At 40.4% G+C, this 23,732-nt stretch overlaps 1 protein-coding gene across 1 annotated transcript in view; it reads right to left on the bottom strand.

The window, feature by feature from the left end:
- Window positions 1–14,851: 14,851 nt before the first annotated feature.
- zw10 (zw10 kinetochore protein) overlaps window positions 14,852–23,732 on the bottom strand; it is a 37,466-nt gene continuing 28,585 nt past the window's right edge. The window contains exons 13-16 of the mRNA XM_060846763.1: window positions 21,097–21,227; window positions 19,647–19,778; window positions 18,097–18,299; window positions 14,852–15,044 (exon numbers count right to left, since the gene is read on the bottom strand). Coding sequence (XP_060702746.1) covers window positions 14,924–15,044; window positions 18,097–18,299; window positions 19,647–19,778; window positions 21,097–21,227 — 587 coding nt within the window. The 3' untranslated portion in view covers window positions 14,852–14,923. The remainder of the gene's footprint in view (window positions 15,045–18,096; window positions 18,300–19,646; window positions 19,779–21,096; window positions 21,228–23,732) is intronic.

Raw genomic sequence — 23,732 nt, 5'->3', positions numbered from 1 at the left:
AATCTCATCACATTTGGAAAAAACCTTGGATTTGCCCGCATGGTGCTGTGACCCACATAACTATGCTCCAATAATTGGAAGTTAGCGTTCGACGAAATGAAAAAAAAAGGTGGAAATCAGAAACAAAAACAGATATTGCTGGAAAAAAAACTCAGCAGGTCTGGCAATGTCTATGGAGAGAAATCAGAGTTAACGTTTTGAGTCTCGTGACAGGTCAGGTTTTGAAGAAGCAGTCACTGAACCCAAAAGATTAACTCTCCATTTCTCTCCACAGATGCTACCAGACCTGCTGAGTTCATCAGCAATGTTTGTTGGTGTTTCTTAGACTAGCCAGCAAAGAAGCAATGGGCCAAATGGCCTCCTATAGTGTCATAAATCTATGTTTCTATAAAAATGGAAAAGGTATCAAACTGGGTTAAGGAATGATTAGGAGAGGAAATTGCCAGTGGATGTTAGGGGCAATTTTGTGAGCTGGCTGGAAGTGGTTGGTGTTCCAAAGAGTTATATTTCACAGCCACATCTGTTCAGTGGATGTTGGAATAGAGAGAGTGGTGTCCAAATTTGAAGATGACAAACCAAAGTAGAACAACAAACTTTAAAACACTGAAACAGGCCATTTGGCCCAGCTGCTCTGTATCAATGCTTATGTTGATGGTTAAATTGCAATCCCCACCCCCACCACCACCACCCCCCATTTTCTTACAATGAGAGTTTTTCAAAGAAACGATGATTTTAAAGAAAAGCTCCATCTCACTCCCTTCAATGAGAATTTAAGACTGCAGTCCTGTACTCAATCCACAGAAAAGTAAATTCACAAAGACATCTTGATTAATGACTGGACAATGAACCCAAGTCATATGTCATTTATTCTGTGTCATTACCCAAGCTTCTCTGTGCTGGAAAGTCAATAGCAGATGACAGGGCAGAAGAGGAAGAATTGTTATTTTCCCTGAATGTAACAAATTATAACAGGACCGTTAATGGGAAAAGTGATGGATCAAACACAGAACCAGTCAATGTAATCTTCTATTTCCGACAAAGCAACCAGATCATTTGCTGGTCCTACATAAACAACACTTATTTCATTAAACTATTGTCAATTTGAATGCACTTTGTGCTTCAAACATTCTTCTCCAAATATCCCTTCATCCCCATGCCATTTGCTATATTTCCTCAGCTATTGTTTATGAAATATTGGTGGAAGCATAATAATAACGAGTTTCTATTTCATTCTGAGTACCCGCAGACAGGGTAATTTTTCAAATAGCTTGCCGGAATATCATTTTGTGGGATTGCAAACCACTGAGACCTCATGCAAATGCAGCCAGTAGTGCTCAGATAGAGAACATTTCTTCATTCAGACAACTGGAATCACAGAGAGAAAGGCAACAGCCAAGGGACAAAGTCAGATTGTTAAACCTCACACAGGGAAGCAAGACTAAGATCATATAATCACACAGTACAGAAGAGGTCCTCAATGCATTGGGTCCTTAGTAGTAAAAAGTCTATACTACCCCACTTTCCAGCACTTGGTACATAGCCACATATATTCTGACTTTTCAAGTTGTCATTCACTTTTTAAAGGTTCTGAGGCTCCCTCTACCCCAATAACATCTCTATCCCCATACCCCTGAGCAGTACATTCCAAACGCCCACTGAACCACACGAGGGCCTTAGAAAGGAGAAAGTGAGGACTGCAGATGCTGGAGATCAGAGCTGAAAATGTGTTGCTGGAAAAGCGCAGCAGGTCAGGCAGCATCCAAAGAGCAGGAGAATCGACGTTTCAGGGATGAAGAAGGGCTCATGCCCGAAACGTCGATTCTCCTGCTCTTTGGATGCTGCCCGACCTGCTGCGCTTTTCCAGCAACACATTTTCAGCGAGGGCCTTAGAAAGTTGATTTTTAACATATAAAACAATGACACCATAAAAAGCAGTGTCTGTAAACGATATAAAAATTGTGCGTTTCTAATTTAATTTAATTGTATGCTTTTTAAATACTGTGCTTGCTTCCTTGAGTTGTGGTGGTGTTCGAAGTAAAATTTCTGTTTCTTTTTCTTTAAAACAAATTTTCTCAAAATTTTATCTGAGACCTTTGGTCGCTTTCTTACCTTGAAAAGCAGCACTAAAATGGTCAACCACATCAGAACTGATTTTACAGGTGTAGAGCTATCTAGGTGCACCTGAAATGACAGAAACAAATTTTGTAATACGAAGACTACTCACTCATGTTTCTCAGAAGACAAACTTTAAAATATTGAAGTATTGTGAGCACATCATTAAATATGTACTATCTGAAGTTTTATAAACTAATTACAGATGTCCAAAGTAATTTCAGTCTCTGTGTTTTACTCCTATGTCAATTTGAACTTCATATGTAGGAGTAAAAAATGAGGTCTGCAGATGCTGGAGATCACAGCTGCAAATGTGTTGCTGGTCAAAGCACAGCAGGCCAGGCAGCATCTCAGGAATAGAGAATTCGACGTTTCGAGCATAAGCCCTTGTAGGAGTCAGTTTTAGCTATTAGCAATAGTAGGACAAGATTAGATGGGATTTTTAATGGGCATTTAATAGCAAAATCATTGAATGCTGGGATGACAACACTTTGCCAATTGAACCGTATAGAATCCCCTACAGAATGGAAACAGACTGTTGTGGTTCTGTTCGCCGAGCTGGAAGTTTTTGCTGCAAACGTTTCGTTCCCTGGCTAGGGAACATCATCAGTGCTATTGGAGCCTCCTGTGAAGCGCTGCTTTGCTGTTTCTTCCGGTAAAAACGAGCCACAACACACTGCAGTACACCAGAACTGCGAAAAGAGGAAGAGGAACACCTATACAAGGTATTCGCCAAAAACGGATATCCACGCAACTTTATCACCAGATGCCTAAGAAATAGACCACGGAACGAGGACATGCCACAACCAAAAGGACTAGCCACACTACATACGTCAGGAGCGTCTCAGAACTGACAGCCAGACTACTGCGACCCTTAGGACTCATAACAGCACACAAGCCAACTTCCACACTCAGACAACAACTCACTAGAACAAAGGACCCAATAGCCAGCACGAGCCAAACCAACGTAGTTTACAAAATGCCGTGCAAGGACTGCACAAAACACTATATAGGACAAACAGGAAGACAGCTAACAATCCGCATTCATGAACATCAGCTAGCCACAAAACGACACGACCAGCTATCCCTAGTAGCCATACACTCAGACAACCAGGAACATGAATTTGACTGGGAAAACGCTACCATCATAGGACAAGCCAGACAGAGAACAGCCAGGGAATTCCTAGAGGCATGGCATTCATCCACAAACTCCATTAACAGACACATAGACCTGGACCCCATATACAAACCACTACAGCTGAAACTGACACCCGGAAACGGCAAGAACATCCATCAACAGACACATCGACCTGGACCCCACATACAAACTACTACAGCTGAAACTGACACCCGGAAGCGGCAAGAACAAACCACTATAAATACCGGAAGAAACAGCAAAGCAGCGCTTCACAGGAGGCTCCAATAGCACTGATGATGTTCCCTAGCCAGGGAACGAAACGTTTGCAGCAAAAACTTCCAGCTCGGCGAACAGAACCACAACAACGGACACCCGAGCTACAAATCTTCAACCAGACTGGAAACAGACTATTTGGCCACACTGACTGTCCAAAGAGCATCCCTCCCAGACCAATCCCCCTACCTTATATAGCCCACGGCTAACACATCTAACCTACACATTCCGGACACTACATGGTAATTTAGCATGGCCGATCCACCTAATAGAGTCTACTCAATCTCAATTTTTCTGAAGACCCATCTTCCCTCCAATCGAATTGTTAAAAATACGTTGGTTTACAACAAAACCTGCAGTGGAAATGCACAAATATATGTATTTTTTAAAGATTGTTAGCTTATTGACGTCAGTCACGAGTCACCCCAATATTGTTTGATTTTAACGGTAAATAGTTGATGACTCAACAGTGTGACATTTCACTTTTGCTTCAAATATTTCAGCACAATTTTAAGGAGTAATTGTGGGGACATTCTCGAGGTGGGAAGTAATTGGTCTTGTAAGTTCTCATCTCCAGGAAAGGAAGTTCTTGAAAAGTTACAGAAAGCTCCTGAGGAGAAGTAGATCCAATCATTTAGTTTACTTTCTGAGTTAATTTTTAACTCAGCAGGAGTGAGAAAAGAAGAAACTGCAAGGGAACGTTAAGAAAATTTAATACAAAATCACATAACTTCTTCAGTCTAATGACGAGAACCTTAGAAATTGTGTCTCATTGGAGTTCGTTTGGAGGCTGCCTTAGGGAAGGAAATCTGAGTTCTTTGAAGATTCTTCTTGGTCAGTCAAGCCAATTAAGAAATCTTCCATATGGTTTTATTTTGGAATTAACTATAACCGAGTAAATTACATTGATGTCCAGACTTCCCAAGGATAATTAGTTTTTCACTAGATATACCAACATCTATTTTTAATTCAAGTATTTCAAATTATTAGATAATTTTCTTCTTCAGTACAAAAACTAACCAAATGATTGTGCTGATGGCCTTTCAATTTTTGTTAAGACGCATCAAGTTGCCAGAAAGTCTCAGAACATTCAGTGATGAATCAATTTTGGAGTCACGTGTGGCACTAGATGCTTCACAGACCAATATCTTTATTGCATCAGGTAGCATAATATTTACAAAGGGCTTTAGTGAAAATCTACAGTTTAGCACAAGCAGTAGTTTCTCTCTTTCCCTGTTCAGAAGGCAACACCACTTTGGAGAAGGATCCAAGTGTTTTCATTTTCTCTGAAAGCCACCACCAAATTAACCAACTAACTGATGAAACAAACACCAACCAACAAGCGTCCCTCATGAGGGAGATAATGTACTCCAGCCCCCAGGAAGCCCACTGATCTCTGAAGAACCTCTTCAGAGGCTCTAAAAGGGCATGACGCACATCTGGAGTAGATGGTCAGAGAACTGTACGGCACGGACATGGACCTGTCAGTCCAACCAGTCCATGCCGAACATAATCCCAAACTCAACTAGTCCCACCTGCTGTGAAGCTGCAGCTACCTGGCAAAAGAAAAATTAAATAAAGGAGAAGCTTATTTTCCCATGGGTCAAACATGTCTTATCTCTTAGAGGATTAGATCCATTGGCACGTTGAGATTGATCTGCTGTGCAATAAAAAAAATCAGGCTCAGATAGGGAGGTTGTTCAGGTAACAATATAATCTTGTTAAAGGAACAACATCGTCACACTCAACTAATGTCAAGGAACCTTTATCCTCCAGAACAATAGCCAGGCAGGGCATCAATATAATCTCCCCATCTAATCGGACAACTAGGGTTCTATTGCAGAATGTTCTGACATAACAACAAAAGAATCAAAATGATGCCCCCAGGTGACCTAAAAAAACTGAGCTGTGCTCAGTGAAGCATTGGGTCACACAAGCATTTAAATACATCTTGCTTTGTTAAATCTTTCATTACTTTAGCTTGAGTTGAGAGAGGGGCTGCTAACTCTGCAGATGGTTGCGAATGCTATGTTGAAATCATTTCTAAGCTGTGGGAGTGCCAAAGGAGTTTCACGATGTGAGTAAAGATACAGGAATTCTCAGTTTGCAAGCCCAAGGGGGACAATATTACTGAAAAGTGTCAACATCCGGATAAACAACGAAATGCATTTTAGTGAAGCATCAGTTTGATGAGATAGGGATAATCCTATTCTTTACTAAAAGGTTTCACCTCCTTCACCACAGCACCTGCCTCTTGATGGAATTTGTAATGCTTACACTACCGAACCTGAAGAACTACTCAAGGTATTAATCAGCTCATTTTTTAATGGATTCGCTGGAATTAAGTTCTGCAATCACAGTTTCCATTCCAGTGAATACCTTCCATGCTGAAACAAACATTCTAGATCCTTCCTTTCAAAGAAGAGTTTAACCTGTACCTTGTCCCAAAGAATTACTGCTCCAATACCAGTTATAGACCTCATTCAATTTCCTGTACCAACTCTAGGCTACAATATAGTGCCAACCCTCAGAGCTGTGGGGTAGCACTCTACTCTAAGTCAGAAGACTGTGGGTTTGAGTTCCATTCTGGAGATGTCAGCATAAAAATGGGGCTGACTCTCCAGTGCGGTATTGACAGAACGCTTTCAGATGAGACGTTCAACCAAAACCCTGTCTTCCTTCTCAGTTATAGAGTCATAGAGATGTACATCATGGAAACAGACCCTTCAGTCTCTTGCTTTCTACCAATGCAAAGACGTCTCTATGTAGATCTTCACTCCGGATGTTCTGACTGGAACATGTCCAGAATATTCTGCAGTTACTGACTGCCAAGAGCTGGGTTTGATCGCACTAAAAACCCAACTGTACTGATCATAACTGCTGCAAATGTGTTGCTGGTCAAAGCACAGCAGGCCAGGCAGCATCTCAGGAATAGAGAATTCGACGTTTCGAGCATAAGCCCTTCATCAGGAATCTGAGATGCTGCCTGGCCTGCTGTGCCCTGAGATGCTGCCTGGCCTGCTGTGCCCTCCCTGTACTGATCATAAAGCATTCCTCAAGGAATGATGATTCCACAAGCAGGCAGGAAAAAATTAGGAGATCGGGCACAAAAACTACTTGGTTCCTCAGCTCTATTCAACACAGCCCCTACCTCACAAAGTCATTCCTACACAATCTTCATTTGCACCTGACCTTCAGATTCTTGGAACTGAAATACTTCAGATTTGATCTGAGAGGCTGGATTTGCTTCACAATAAAAGATTTCTATCACTATTTCAAACAGAAGGGAGTTTATCTCCAGTATCTTGGACAATAATTAATCCCTTAGTCAACATCCCACAAACAAATTATTGGGTTACAGAGCACTTACTGTGTACAGAGTGACAAAAACAGAGATTGCTGGAAAAGTTCAGCAGGTCTAGCAACATCTGTGAAGGGAAATCAGAGTTAATGTTTCAGAAGTGAGGAAGGGTCACTCAATCTGAAACATTAATTCTGATTCCTCCCCACAGATACTGCTAGACCTGCAGAGCTTTTCCAAGAACTTCTGCTTTTGCTTCTGATTTACAGCAGCTGCAGTTCTTTTGGGTTTCAATTTTGTACAAAGTAGGTTGATGAGCTCAGTTGGCTGGTTTTTGATACAGAGAGATGACAATAGCATTGGTTCAATTCCCACACCCAGCTAAAGTTACCGTGAAACACTCTCCTTCTCAACCTTTCCTTTGCCTGAGGTATGGTGACCCTCAGGATAAACCACCACCAGTCATCTCTCTAAAGGGAGAGTTGCACTTGGTAGGATTATGGTGACTGTACAGTGTACAATCTGCTGGCTGGTTTCCCTGTACCAGAACAACGACTACACTTCCAAAGTACCTCAATCACTGTAGGGTTTTGGGAATGTTCTAAGATCACAAAGAGTATTAGATAAATTCACATTTTATGAAAGTCATTTTAATCCCAGAAGCTGCTGTCTCATTAGAGAGAGAGATGACCGGGATGGAGTGCCTAGCATTTTTGTTCAAAGATGGCCCACGGTTCCGAATTTCTAATGTCACAGTGGGACCTTTCATGTTTAATAGCTCGTGACAGCCCTAAGGCCAGGTACGTAAACGTATACTTCCCCAGTCAACGTTTTATAAGTAGCAGCTTGAGATTCCTACTGCAGGGTCCATGCTCATCCTTAATCAGTTTACCACTTGCCCAACTCAGGCACAGACCATGCATTAAATCCCAATTACTGGCTTAGACATGTATGTCCCATAAGACCGTAAGATACAGAAGCCGAATTAGGCCATTTGGGCCATCGAGTCTGGTCCATCATTCAAACATGGCTGATATGTTTCTCAACCCCATTCTCCTGCCTTCTCCCTCTAACATACGATCCCCATAATAATCAAGAACCAAAAGCATTTGTTGTCTTTTATCTAGCTCCAGCTGAAAGTTGACATCAAAGTGCACATGGGCCGTTTTATGTTTCTAAATCTGCTTTAGGACAATATGAATGTGACAACTCATTTGCCAGTGATGGCGAGATGTGATTTTCAAGTTTATTTTCTCTCATCTTCTTTCATTCATGGTTCAATAAACTGAACCAGTCCAAGACATCTCATTAATAAATGTTCTTTATTCTTAGACCATTGCCACTTCTTTACATGCCTAAGGATTAAAATCTCAGCCTGGATTGATGAAGCTCAAAAATCCTCATTACAGTTTTTCATTAGGATTTCAACAGCTTCCGTGCTCATTAACTGTGTTCCTGTCAAAAACATGTCCTGATTAAAAAAAGTGCTGCTATTTAAACAGCATCTTTTGGTATTTACATTCTGCTGTGCCACCTAAGGCAATGAATAAAGACAGGACTGGCATTTACGATCTAACTTTTAGGGAGGAAAAACTTCCACTGGATATTAAATGCATCAGAGATTTGCAAAAGCCTTACCCAACGATGAGGATAAATTTAGCATTTGACCTACTGTAATAAAAAGATTATACTCTCAGAATGATTCTGAATCTGAAACTAAGATGAGTGTGAACTGACCTCTGATGTTTCTGATGAAAGTTGAATGTGAAACTGCTGACCCCAGAAAACATTGAGAAACTCAAAAGGGATTACAGGGGTTGGAGAATCTTTGAATCTCCAGCATACTGGTGGGAAGCAGTCAAGGCAAATATCAAATAGCCCTTCATCCTCAAAAGTCTTCAGAAAGTGAGAGAGAGAGAGAGAGAGAGAGAGATGTGGAACTGTCCCAATTCCAGAAAAGCTGCATTACCTGCTCCTGCTGCAGACAAGAAGGGGGTCAAAATCAAAGAGGATCTCCAGGAAGAGCTAGCAAGCCTCACTCTTTATCCTAGAGGCCTCCCAAGTAAGGTTGGTGATTCACCCGACCGGGCCTGCATTGCACCAGGCAAGAAGATCCGCGCAAAGCTCTCGCTACCTGAGGATATGATTGCCTTATGCAGGACAGGGTTAAAAAAAAAAGGACTGCAGATGCTAGAAACCAGAGTCTAGATTAGAGTTGTGCTGGAAAAGCACAGCAGGTCAGGCGCTTCCGAGGAGCAGGAAAATCGACGTTTGGGGCAAAAGCCCTTCACCAGGAATAGAGGGACAGGGTTGTAGGTACCTGCCTCTTCAGCCTGGACCAGAAGAAGGCTTTTGACTGAATATCCCAGACCTACACGAGGGACATTTTCTAGTCTGAAGATTGTCCCAGAGAGTCATCGTAGTCCAGAATGAGTCTGCTCGGCCTATACCGGCTCTCTGTAGACAACCCAATCAGTCCTAGTCTATCCCCAAACCACTGCAGGTTTATTTCATTCAAATACCCATCTCGCTTCAGCTTCCAAATCCCTGGTTGGCAGTAAGATCCAACTTATTGTCACTTGCTGCATGAAAACGTTCTTGCTAACATCACCACTATATAGATAACAGAATGGATTTGATCCCACATTTTGTGATGTCAATCTGCATGTCAAAAATGAGGACATATAAAGTTTTGTGAATAGGATTGATATCTCTGCTTCCTTTCAGATCTCTCAACGATACAATGTGGCAGCAAAGTGAAAAATTAACTCAGTTTCAGAGATAGTAATGGATAACAGAGGCTTTACAGGGAAAGCATTAAAAGAAAAATGTGGGCGGCACGGTGGCACAGTGGTTAGCACTGCTGCCTCACAGCGCCAGAGACCCGGGTTCAATTTCCTCCTCAGACAACTGACCATGTGGAGTTTGCACATTCTCCCCGTGTCTGCGTGGGTTTCCTCCGGGTGCTCCGGTTTCCTCCCACAGTCCAAAAATGTGCAGGTCAGGTGAATGGGTCATGCTAAATTGCCCGTAGTGTTAGTTAAGGGGTAAATGTAGGGGTATGGGTGGGTTACGCTTCGGCGGGTCGGTGTGGACTTGTTGGGCCGGATGGCCTGTTTCCACACTGTAATGTAATCTAATCCTAGACGTCAGTCTCATATCAACGGAGTAACAATCTCAATTCATTGAAACATAGAAATGAGCAACAGGAGTAGGCCATTCAGCCCTTTGAGCCTGCTCTACCATTCAATAGGATCGCCGTCTAACTATCCAACTCAGTCCCCTATTCCTGCTTTCTGCAGTTATCTTTTGATCACTAAGAACTATTTCTAACTCTTACTTGAAAACAGTGAATGCTTTGGTCTCAGCCACTTTCAGTGGTGATAAATTCCACAGGTTCAACACTGTCTGGAGAAACAAATTTCATTTCATCTCAGCCCTCGAGGCTTACTCCATACCCTTAGGTGGTAATTCCATCCTCAAATTCAAACACTTTCCCTCTGGGTTTGGTTTTAATGAGACAAGATAAACTTCACCCAACAATGACTTCACCTGAAGAAGGGGCAACGCTCCAAAAAAAATTGTGATTTCAAATAAACCTGTTGGATTATAACCTGGTGTTATGTGACTTCTGACCTTGTTCATCCCTTGTTCAACATTGACACCACCACATCATGACTACATCAAATGAGTGGCTGGTCTTAAGCTGTGCATCTGTACAGAAGTCTGAAACCTGTCCTTAATTAACATGTAATTAGCAAGCTGAAGAAACAAGCTGCTTTGTCAGAGGCAGTGCGAAGGGAACATGAATGAGATGTTAAGGACCACCAAATCTCACATTTCAATTGTTGACCATTGCAGCACAATAATTTTAACCATGCAACAAGTTCAACTTTGCCTTTTTGCTAAGTATTCCAGCAAAACAAATCACACATCTTGCAAATGTAAGCTAGTAGCCATGGTCAGGGCTGTGAGTGACAGCTATTATTGCCATTAAATTCTTAAATAAAAATACAATAGGGTCAGTGATGAGAAACAGAAAATGTTTCTCAGGCAGTAAAGTTACTGATCTCGGACTTATCTCAGAATATTCACCTGAAATGTTGACTTGATTTCTTTCTTGTTTTTATCCTGATTTCAGATTTCCAGCCTCTGCAGTATTTTGCTTTCGGAACAGAGATAATGTGACCTGCTTCAGTGGGCTAATTACCTTCTCCTAATGATAAAATATCACTTTGCAGGAGCAGTTTCCAGAAAAGGCATAACGTGTGCAGTGAATTTAATCACAATTAAATCCTTCAAAACAAATACACAGTTAATTTTAATCAAATAAATAGATGAAAGACATTTCTTAATAAGCAAAACAATTCTCTCTTCAGAGACCATTATTGTTCAATGTGGATAATTTACTGTTCAGTAACATGTTGCTGACAAGTCACTTGTTTTTTCACAGCAAACATTGGGTCTAAGGGGAGAAGGGAGTAAAGTGAAACCTATTCCACCGTGTTCCTTGAATAATGTCTATTCAAGAACTTACTGTATATGGTTTAGGATGACCATCTCAAGTTTATCCAGCCACCACATATTCACATACAGTGGCACACTTTCACTCTTTTAAGCATGGCCAATTTTTTAAATGTTTAAAAGACAACAAAAGAAATATGCATGTCAGCATTTCGTTATTGCGCTCAATGAACTACTCAAGTCTCGTGTGAATTTTCATGCGAAGAATGGTGCTGTTTAATGAAGAGTACACTTTGGATAAATCAGTGATTTTTAAGCAACTCCGCGAGACAGGGAACCCTACTCTGCTTTAACCTTCACCCATAAATGGCCAAAAGCAAACTCCACATTAACATTTCCTCCAACAGCCATGCCACAATATCGCAAAATGCGCCATTTAGGGGCTGTGTACATTCATAAGAATTAGAGACCAATTTTGCTGTACTTTATTTTCTATACGTATTTTATTCTTAAGCATTCATGGCCTATGAGTATCACTGGCTGGACATTTATTGTCCATCTGTAATTACTCTTGAGAAGGTGGCATTAATTGCATCCTTGAATGTCTGCAGTCTTGGGATGGAGGGTCACCTACAAAGCTGTCAGGGACCTTCAGGATGTTGAGCCAGCAGGTGAATAAATGGTGATAATTGCAAGTCAGGATGGGGTGCAGGTGAACTTCCAAGTGCTTGTATTCCCACGCAGCTGCTGTCCCTGCCATTTAGATGGCAGTGGTTTGGAAAGTGCTGTCTAAGCAATCTTGGCAAATTTCTGCAATGTATCTCATAGATGGGACATAATGTTGCTGCCATGAGTAACTAGAGGAGGGACTGAATGTTTGTTGATGTGGCACAAATCAAGAAGGCTGTCCTGGGTAATGTCAAACCTTTTGAATATTGTTGGAGCTGCATTGATGCAGGTACCATCACATTCCTTATTTATACCTCAAATAGTTGATAGTATTCTGACTTCTCAAAGCCTAAAGTTTTGGAAGGATCTTGGCCAGGAGCAGGCAGGTGGGACTAGTTTAATTTGGGATTACGTTCAGCACGGACTGAAGATTCTGTTTCCATGCTGTATGACTATGATTCTTAGTAATAGGGTGAGTCCATCACAGGATTCCTAGCCTCTAACTGCTATTGTAGCTACAGTATGTATATATGCAAAGTACAGTTCAATTCTGGTCAATGACAACGACCAGGATGTTAACAGTGGCAAATTTTTTTTAGATTCCCTACAATGTGAAAACAGGCCCTTCGTCCCGAGTCCACACCAACCCTCCGAAGAGTAACCCACCCAGACCCATTTCCCTCTGTCTAATGCACCTAACAGTGTGGGCAATTTAGCATGGCCAATTCACCTGAACTGCACATCTTTGGACTATGGGAAGAAATCGGAGCACCTGGAGGAAACCCACCCAGACACGGGGAGAATGTGCAAACTCCACAGTCACCAGAGGCTAGAATCGAACCTGCGACCCTGGTTTTGTGAGGCAGCAGTGCGAACCACTGAGTCACCATGCCATCCTATTATTTAGCAATAGGAATATCATTTAACATCGAGGGGGATGGTTAGGATTTTGGAGATGGACAGGTTCTTGGAGAGTCATTAGCTGGCATTTATGTGAATGTCACTTGCCACTTTTCAGATCAAGCTTGGATATTGACCAGGTCTTGCTGGATTTATACACAGCTTCAGTAAGTGGGAAGTCACAAAACAGTATGCAGTCATCAGTGAATATCACCACTAACTTTACAAGGAAATGAAGTCATTGATGGAGCAACTGAAGATCTTTGGACCGAGGACACTATTCTGAGGAACTCCTGGAAAGATGATCTTAACTGAGATGGTTGAGCTCCACCAATCACTCCTTACACAATATCATTTCAACCAGCACGTGGACTCAAGCTTTGTGGGAGCTCCCTGATGAACTCTTGGCCAAATATGACCTTGATTTTAAGGGCATTCATTCTCGCAACTTTTGGAATTCAGCTCATTTGACCTCATAATCTCGTGAATAGGAAAAGTTTTGTTGTGATTCTCCCAAATGTTGCCAAGCTTGAGTTTCTCCAGCGCTTTGTTTTATTTCAGATCTCTAGAATCCACAACATTTTGCTTTTATCGTAGACAGGAAAGGTTCCGATCTGCACCAGTGTAAAACCCGAATGCAGTGAATTGTTGTATAACGTTGAGTATAACAAAATACAATCACATTCACAACCTACATTGCATCTTATAGAAGAGTCATCTAAAAAAGAAGTCAGAAAGGATTAGCAACTGGACAGAGACAATTTCACTAAGATTACGCAAAGAAATGGCAAGGTGGGGATTCCAGATGGACAGACTGTCTTTTTGGGAATAAATTCTCTCAGAGGATAGAGTGGAAGTTAAATTACTGGGTTTGGAGTTGAATGATGTAGTACACCATGAGACCTTAAGAAGCAGAAATAAAAGCAGGCCATTCAGCCCATCGAGACTGCTGCACCATTCCATAAGAATGCCAATCTGCCTTTTCTCATAACTCTCGATTCCTTTACTGATTAAAACTGTCTATCTCAGCCTTGATTAAATGTAATGACGCCATCATTGGAGTTAAGAAATTTCTTATCTTGGTTTTAGATTAAATTCCCTACAGTGTGGAAACAGGCCATTCGGCCCAACAAGTCCACAGTGACCATCTGAAGAGTAACCCACCTAGACCTATTCCCCTACACTATGTTTACCCCTGACTAATGCACCTAACCCTATGGGCAATTTATCATGACCAATTCACCTGATCTGCACATCTTTGGATTGTGGGAGGAAACCCACGCAGACACTGGGAGAATGTGCAAACTCCACACAAGCAGTCGCCAGAGGCTGGAATCGAACCCAGATCCCTGGCGCTGTGAGACAGCAGTGCTAACCACTGAGTCACTGGTTATTTAAATGAATGACCCTTCATTTGGAGATGATGTCCTTTGGTCCTGGACTCTCCCATAAGGGGAAAACAATCTCTGCATACCCAATGTTTCAAGCCCTGAAAAATTATGCATATTTCAATAAAGTCAGTTCTCATTTTTCTAAACTCCAAAGAGTACAGGGCAAACTACTTAACTTCTCCTCACAAAAACAGTTCCTCCATATCCAGATCAACCCAGTGAACCGTCTCTGGGCTACCTCCATATCCAGATCAACCCAGTGAACCGTCTCTGGGCTACCTCCATATCCAGATCAACCCAGTGAATCGTCTCTGGGCTACCTCCATATCCAGATCAACCCAGTGAACCGTCTCTGGGCTACCTCCATATCCAGATCAACCCAGTGAACCGTCTCTGGGCTACCTCCAACAGATCCCTTACTGGAATCATTTAATTAGCCTAATAGCTGTCAGATTGACGTGGGAAAAATTTGAAAAGGGACTAAAAGAAAAGTTTTTGCAGTGTTTTTATTCCAGGCAACAGCTGATACAAATTGGCTACTTGAAGATTCTGCTACAATATTCAACATTTGTATGGCTTTTAAAAAGTATTAAAAACAAAATATAAAAGTTTACAAGGTAAATATACATTTATTGACATTACATTCATTGAATACATAGAAAATCATAACAATATCTATTTAATTTTTGCCAGCGCGGCGGCTCTTCGCTCAGTGTTCTGAAACAAAGCTCGGATTAGGCTTTTTGCCTCAACCGGAGAAAATTCTGCTGCAAAAGGGCCCTTCCCATCAGTCCATCTAAACATATTGAAAAATAAAGTGAAATCAAACAATAGGTCCAAAGTTTAACACAACTTAAACATCAAATTTAAGAACATGCAAATTAAAGATATTCTCATTAATGTGGCTTTTTATGAAAAAAACTCGATTTGGCATGGAGGGCAGTGCCCCAGCCTTTGAGAGGTGGGTGCACTGAGTAGGCTGCAAGATCAGTTGGGACCATGTATCTCCCTAAACAAGAATTCAGTATTTAATCATTGAACATGAGGTGCGAATACCAAGGGTCCAATTACCCTGGCTGCACACATACCACCTCCTGAGACCAAATACTGACGAGTCTTCTTATTGCCTATGGTATGCTGCTGGTTCAAAATGTGTACAGTGATTTACACAAACATCTCAACTCCACCATGAGGCGCTTTGCGAAGTTGGACTTCTTGACAAAGACAGCAAATAAATGTCAGTGTTGTCCATTAATCTCAAATTATTTTGCATCTGTAAAAATACTCTTGGCGTTACAGTAACTTTGCTTAAAATGAAATATTGTAATTATCTAATAATAAAGCAGATGCTGGAAAACAAAAAAAAACAGAAACTGGAGAAATTCAGCAGGTCTGGCAGCATCTTTAGAGTGAAAGCACAGAGCACAAATAACCTTGGGTCCAGTAAACCTCCTTCAAAACTATTAGTAGCTCGGAAAAAGATAGCATTAATGCTGAAGACAAGGGGTGGGGTAGAGGGAAAAAGGAGTAAGCAAATAGATGGAGATTAAGCCCAGAGAGAAAGACAGGCAGACCGACAAAGGGATGAATAATGGTCAGTCCTGGAAAAATAAAAGCTGATAATGAGGTCACAATACAGTAGGTGAGATGGGTTATGATGAATAATTATTTAGCTTATTTCCTGATCTTTGGCACATCAGCCAACATTGAATTAATGCTAGTCTTGGATGCCAAAGACATGCTTGTCCAGCTGGCAGATGGAGAGATCAAATACTTAGTCTCCATAAGGAACAGATTTGTCTAGCAGATTTAGCAAATGTCCAATTCACATTCTTTTTCCATCATATGGACATTTTCTTCTCCAAACAGAAGGCTGCACTTGTTTCTGTAAATTAGTTACAAAGTTTAAGCTTCTCACATTGAACTGAATAATTAAACTTCTGTAGCATGACACCGTGTTGAACAAATGTAGCGTGAACACCCAGTCAGTGCCAGAACAAGGAAAGGCAAGCTCCTTTCGCAATTAACTCAGTTTAACACTGAGGGTGCTGGAAATTGGTAACAAACAGAGAATGCTGGAGAATCTCAGCAGGTCTGGCATTACCTGTGGCAAGAAACAGTTCACATTTCGAGTATGTGGTGTGAACTGAGACCTTGGACTGCAGGCTCATATTTCCTTGAAAGTAGATTTGCAGATAGATAGGGTAGTGATGAAGGTGTTTGGTATGCTTTTCTTTATTGGTCAGAGTATTGAGTACAGGAATTGGGAGGTTATGTTGCAGCTGTACAAGACATTGGTTAGACCACTTTTGGAATATCGTATGCAATTCTGGTCTCCTTCCTATCGGAAAAATGTTGTGAAACTTGAAAGGATTCAGAAAAGATTTACAAGGATGTTGCCACGATTGGAGGATTTGAGCTATAGGGAGAGGCTGAATAGACTAGGATTGTTTTCCCTGGAGCATTGGAGGCTGAGAGGTGACCTTATAGAGATTTACAAAATCATGAAGGCATAGATAGAGTAAATAGACAAGGTCCTTTCCCTGGAGTGGGGGAGTCCAGAACTGGAGGGCATACATTTAGGGTGAGAGGAAAAAGATATAAAAGAAACCTAAGGGGCAACTTTTTCCACACAGTGGGTGGTATGTGTATAGAATGAGCTATCAGAGGAAACGGTGGAAACTTGTACAATTACAGCATTTCGAAGTCATCTAGATGAGTACATGAATTGGAAGGGTTTGGAGGGATATGGGCCGGCTGCTGGCAGGTGGGACAAGATTTGGTTGGGATATCTGTTGGCATGGGCGAGTTGGACTGAAAGGTCTGTTTCCATTCTGTACATCTGTGTGACTCTTCCTCAGAAAAGAATTGATGCTGAGTGTTAACTGGGAACTCATAGGCAGGTGGGAACGCTAGCAGGGAGAGTTCAAAAGTTTAAACTAGTTTTGCACTGTGTCAGAAGGATTGTGCCTGCGAAAGCTACAGGGTTGGGGTTTAATCGCTTCTTCGCAATATCAACTTACTGAAAGTTCAGAGAGCAGAATCTCAGTTATAAATATTAAGGGTCTATTCCTGGGAGCCTACTGGAAGACATCTGCATGCATCGGTGTCATCAGCAACCAAGCACAAGATAGTCCTGTATGCCACGTATGTTACCGATCACAGAATCAGCTTAACTAAACTGGCCAGTTATATCTCATTTATTTTTCCCTTTGATTTGTCACTTAACTGTGTGTCTGTCTTTGTGAGAATGTGGAGGGGGTTGCTACAATCAAAGAATATTGAGTTTAAATCACAGACATTAATTAGATTATCTGAACAGTTTGATTTACACCAAGCACAGATGATGACATATAGAGACTGCCATATTCTTAATAACAGAGAATGGTGGTGCTAGCTGTGGTTGGGTGTGGAGGAATCTGTACAGCTACCTACAGACTCACCCCGAGAGTGGAAGAGTCATCTTTGCCTGCAAGGAGTTGCCAATAATGATGGTGGCAGAGGGGTATCGAGAAGAGGAGGAGGAGGAAGAGAAAAGAGAGAGAAAGAGAGAGAGAGATGTGATGCAGGAAGCGTAGTCGGAGAGCAAGATATACAGCACACTAGCATTGGTTTGCTTGTCCAATGTAATGTAAAGCAATTTGACTTTGAAAGAGCATAATGTAACCTGGCAACACAAAACAAAAGTGCTGCTATGCACACTGTACCGTTAACATGGACAATTCAACAGAATATTAATTAAAAGGAATATTTTACACAGCCATTCAGCACTACTTACAACAATATTACCCATCGTTGTAGAAAGCAAAATCATTATTTATTTATGCGATTTATAATCCAAGGTTTACCTGTCCACTAACTCCTGCAGACTGGCCTGAAGGACTATCATTAGTTCCTTGAATTTTGGCCATTTTGGGACATATACTGCAACTTCTTCCTGATATTTTTTGTTTCCACTTTCTTCAGGTAGTGGCTGGAAGATCTGTGGACCTTCCTCCAGTATAGCTCTACATAACGTATAGAGGCAGTCTGCACTTTCCGAGGAGATATCCTGCAACATAAAAGGTTGAACAATTCCTAACACTGTAATAGAGTCAACTCAAAACTAATAAGATTAGTACAGAATCTATAACCACAGTCCACAATATGGTATAGGGCACTCTAATATATAGGGTGGTTAATATTCTCAATACCACACAGATAATTTGCTTCGATAGTTACGTCGTTCTGGTTCCACTCCAACATGTGGACATAAAAAGCAACATTACCTAATAGAGTTTACTAGGCCCCCAACTAAAATTCCTACCTAGTTGGTGTAACACATGTTGAAAATTCCATTACAACTTGTAAAACTAAAGCAGGGAAATATTGTTATGCCCCAACAAACATTCAATCAGTGCCCTGATGAACAGCTGAAATTTACATCAAATTAGAATCAGCACAGAAACAAGTTATTTGAGCCAATTGTTCTATGTCAGTAATAACATTGCAAATGAGTCTTCTCCAACTGTATTTCATCTCACCTCATCAGGATATTTTCTTTTACTTGCTCCTTCATATGATTATACAGCATTTCCTTCAATGCATTTATACAATTTGTCTCTAATAATCCATGTGAACATTCCACATTCCAGGTACTTTTTCAGTAAACAAGTTGCTCGCAAATTCCATTTTGAATTTTGCAATGATGTATTAAAAACATGCAATTCTGGACACACTGCAAGCTACAATATTTGCTATATCTCTAGCGAACCCCTTTATAATATTTAAGATTTACCCCCTTGACTGTCTAAACAATGCAGATTCTTGATTCTGGCATCATCCTTGTAAATATTTTTGCACCTTCTAGTGTTTCTGAATCTGAAATCCAGAGCAGTGCACAATATTCTAAATGTCATGCTGCACACACAACCTAAAAATGGCACAAGAGGGAGAATCTTACATAGAAAGAGACAAGAAAGGGGATATCAGCTCATAAAAAAATCAAATGTAGATGACAATCTAAGATAAACACCAGGACAGTTTGCAATATCTTTGCAAACCTACAAAAACACTGAAATAATCGATTAAATGGGAAACAACAAAACAGTTTTTTTTAACCCTATTCATAGCACCAAGTCATGATACTTACCAATGAGAAGACATTCTCTTCATCTATTTGGTGCCCTATTGTATAAAACTTCATTAAAAACAAACAATACAAAAATAAAACTAAACTCTTTTCAGGTTCCCAACATCAACACATTTGTGTCTAGGTCAGAACTTCAAACAGAGGTGGTACTGTCATCTGTGCAAACACATAAAACCATTCATCACCCAGTGATAAAATATTAGAATTCTGCTCCAGCGAATACAAAAGCCCTTGATCAAAATCTTATCCCACTTCATTCCAAATTACCTCTAGAACTGTGACTTTGTTCACAATCTCTGTAACTGCTGTGTTAAGTAAAGTCCCCATAGCTTTGCAATATATATGAACTGGAAGCACATCTTGCCAAACTTTGCCCAACCGTTTTAACTGATGAATCACCTGGAAAAGAAAAGCAGAAAAAAAACAACTGTTTTAAATAAATTCTACTGGGGACTAGAATAGAACAGTCTTAAACAGAAGGTTTGACAGACACAATTTGCACAATTTTTTGATAGGGTCCCCCACCAACCCTTCACTAAATAATCAAAAAGTTAAAGTAGAAATCAATGATTTAAAAGAGATGATATGAATATCGATATAATTCCTGCCCAATACTACACAAAGGACTGAGGTGTGAACTGTGTGTATGGAAACACGCTAAAGGAATTAACAGTACAAACAGGAAAAGCTGAAGCCACACAATTCCGACTGAAAGGGCAGGTCACATTTCAAATTTCAATTTATTTTTAAATTCTGATGAACCCGCTGTTATTTCTAGAAATAGAATTTTCTTTTCAAATCTCTTCAGATTGCCCAACAGCCCACCCAGTCCAATTGCATAATTCAGTCAAGTCCTGAATGCAGTAAAATATGACCACTGTTAGTTCTTCTATTATACAAGCAGGTCTATAGCCTCAATCACAAATTGCAAGGAAAAACAGCTAACTTGCGTCTACTTTGGAGACAAATTGACTATCGGATCCAAATGCTCCATGCTGTGAGTTACACTCCATATAAGCCACCTCTCTTCCCTTTTCATGTAACCTAACTAGTATATCTTTCTCTTCCATTTCCCCTATTTTAATTCTCTCGAAAAGATTTTTGTTCCACATTATGCACGCAGAGTAAAGAAGTTTCTCTGTTGTCTCCTGTTGTAAATAATGTTTTCTATGTTCCAGAAACCCAAAAACATCTCTACGTCCAGTTAACGAACCACCTCGATTTCAAACACAGAGCTCCAGATGCTGGAAATCTGGAAGAGAAATACTAAGCTGGAGAAACACATAAGGTCTAGCAGATCCGTGACACCTGTCAGAACAGGACTCAAAATATTAACTATTTTCTCTTTATGGATGCTGCCAGACCTGCTGAGATTCTCCACCATTTTTGTCACCTCACAATTTTAGTGATCTCTATTATATCAGCCCGCAACCTTCAGCTTTTTCAGAGGAAATAAAAAGGCCTATCCTACCCAGTCTTTCCTGACTGTTTTTAGTGTCTCACTTCTGGTATGATTCTTTTAAAACTCTTCTGAACCTTTACTGAATCGATATCCTGACTGCAATCTGGACACCAAATCTCAGTACAATATTGTGCAAAATGTTTCAGTTTTATTTCAGATTTTATGCATTCACCATTGCATTTTCTTTTGGCTTAGCAAACACGTCAATGACTCTGCAAATTTGAAAGAACATGCAACTGCACCACAGTATCCAACCTGCCGGACTGCTTTATTTGCAGCTGTGTAATTATCCGCATCATCCAAGCTCGAAAGATTTCGTGCATTCGACAACCTTTCCAGTAACTCGTCTCTTTGGGCACGCAACTGTACCAAGAAGCACTCCGTTCCTGGCAAGGAGAGACATGATGCCAGTTAAACACAGGGTTTGAAAAATGCAATTTTTGTTTGAGAAAGGCAATTTATTGTAACGACCAGCTGTTTTCATAAAACTCCCAAAACCATCATACCTAGCAACAAATTGATTCTGATTTGACTTCAGCCTCAAAAATTAACTATTTTTCAGAACATTTACCTTTAAAAATCTGTAAATTAAAGTCTATTACCTAGTAAACAAATTGTTTTGAAATGTTTCAAAGCCAATTTCATTTTGGATCAAAAACAGGGATAGAAGTCTAATTACAAGTCAAAAAATATTGGAACACCACAAACCAAATGGAACTGTTTACTGTCAGGTACAATATCTTTCCCTATTTATTTCTTTGCACTGTTCCACTCATACTATCCCATAATAACCAAATACATCAAGGCCTTAAAAGAACATCAAACATCGAACTGAGATGAGGAGGATCTTCCTCAGTCAGATGGTGGTTAATCTCTAGGACATATTGCTGCAAAGGGCTCTGGAAGCCAAGTGATGGAGTGTATTTAAGACAATAGATAGGTTAGTGATTAGTAAGGGAATTAAAGGTTACAGGGAGAAAGCAGGTGAACGAGACTGTGAAAACTGATCAAATTATAGTACAAATTCGATAGGCCGAATGATCTAGTTCTGCTCCTACATCTTATGGTCATCACAAAAAAATACTATTTAAAATATTTATGACGATCTTAATCAATGTTTTTACATGGGCAATCATTCTGCAGAACAAGGTCTCACAAACAAGAATGAACATTAATGTGGCTGGGTGATGATGAGAAAAGACACCACATTCCTGCCTATTCTCCATAACTTGATTCCCTTATTGATTAAAAAAATCTGCATCTCAGCCTTGAATATACATAATACAGTCTCTACAGCCCTCTACAGTAAAGTATTCCACAGATTCACCATTCTGAGAGAAGAAATTCCTCATCTGTCCTTAAAAGGCAACCCCTTACTTTGGAGATTATACTGTCTGACCCTAGAATCTCCCAGGGGAGAAACAACCCTTCTGCATTTATCCTATCAAACACCCTAAGAATCTTATATGTTTCAATAAAGTCGCCTCTCATTTTTCTCAACTCAAATCAGTGTAGTCCCAACCTACTTAAGGTCCACTCATAAGAAAATCCCTCCATACCTAGGATCAAACAAATTAACCTTCTCTTGAACAGCTTCCAATGCCAATTTGTCTTTCCTTAGACAAGGTGATCAAAACTGTTCACAGCATTCTAGATGTGTTCTAAATAGTGCCTTAAGTGTTTTAGCAAGACTTCCCTATTTTTATAAAACTAAAATAGGGCAAATTCTGAAATTAGAAACAAACAGAAAATGCTGAAGAACTTCAACAAGTTTGGCAATACCTTTACAGGAAGAAATAGAGTTAACAGTTTCAGTCCAATATGAATATTCTTCAGAATTGTTCTGGACTCAGGACAGGATATTAACTATTTCTCTCTCCACAGACAGTGCAGTTTCTGCAGCATTTTCTGATAGGTTTGTTCCCTATTTTATACACTATTCCCTTTAAACTAAAGGCCAACATTTCATATGCTTTCCCTATTACCTGCTAAATTTCTTTGCTACCTTTTTGAAGACAATCCCCAAAACCCTGTGCTTCAGCACTCGACAGTGTACCTCCATTTAAATAATCTACAACTTCTCTATTATTCCTGTAAAACTGCAGACTTCACATTCTTTTCCACAGAATGTTCCAGTTGCTGAGGTTTTGCCAATTCATGTAACCTATTTTCCTCTGCAGACTATCATCTATTTTTGTAGCAATAGTTTATTCAATCCATCAACCATGTCACCAGTATATATTGTAAATAATTGTGATCCCTAGCATTGATCCCTGTGGTCGATCACTAGTCATAGGCTGCCATATAAAAAAATCCACTCAGTCCATTCTTTTTGCATTAGTTGACTTACTAAGCTAATCCTCAATCAATGCTAAACCACTACCCCCAACTCCAGGACCACTTTTCTAATAAAAACAGCCACACGTACGGTACCTTATTGAAAGTCTTTTGGAAATGGAAATACTGCTTCCCCCTTATCTATTCTACATGTTACCTTCTCAAATAAACTAACAAATTCGTCGCACACGATTTCCCCTTCTCAAAGGCATGCTGGCTCTGCTGGATTATGTTATACACTTTGAAATGCTTCGTTATTACATTATTTGTATTAGATTCCAATATTTTCCCAATGACAGATGTTAAGCTAATTGGCCTATACCTTTAAAAACAAAATCAAAACAGCTGTAGATGCTGGAGGTCTGGCAGCATGCGTGGCAGGAGTGAACTCTGCTTTGTCTCCATACATACTGCCAGACCAGACTTTCTCCAGCAATTTCTGTTCCTGTTGTTGCTCGATAGTTCTGTGCTTCTTTCCCTTTTTGAGGAAGGGTGTTACAATGGCAGCTTTCCAGTCATCTGAGACCTTTCCAGAATCTACTGATGATTGTGAA

This window comes from Hemiscyllium ocellatum, chromosome 29 (assembly GCF_020745735.1).
Source record: "Hemiscyllium ocellatum isolate sHemOce1 chromosome 29, sHemOce1.pat.X.cur, whole genome shotgun sequence".
In the NCBI taxonomy this organism is placed as follows: domain Eukaryota; kingdom Metazoa; phylum Chordata; class Chondrichthyes; order Orectolobiformes; family Hemiscylliidae; genus Hemiscyllium; species Hemiscyllium ocellatum.
This window is presented reverse-complemented; position numbering and strand designations above follow the sequence as displayed.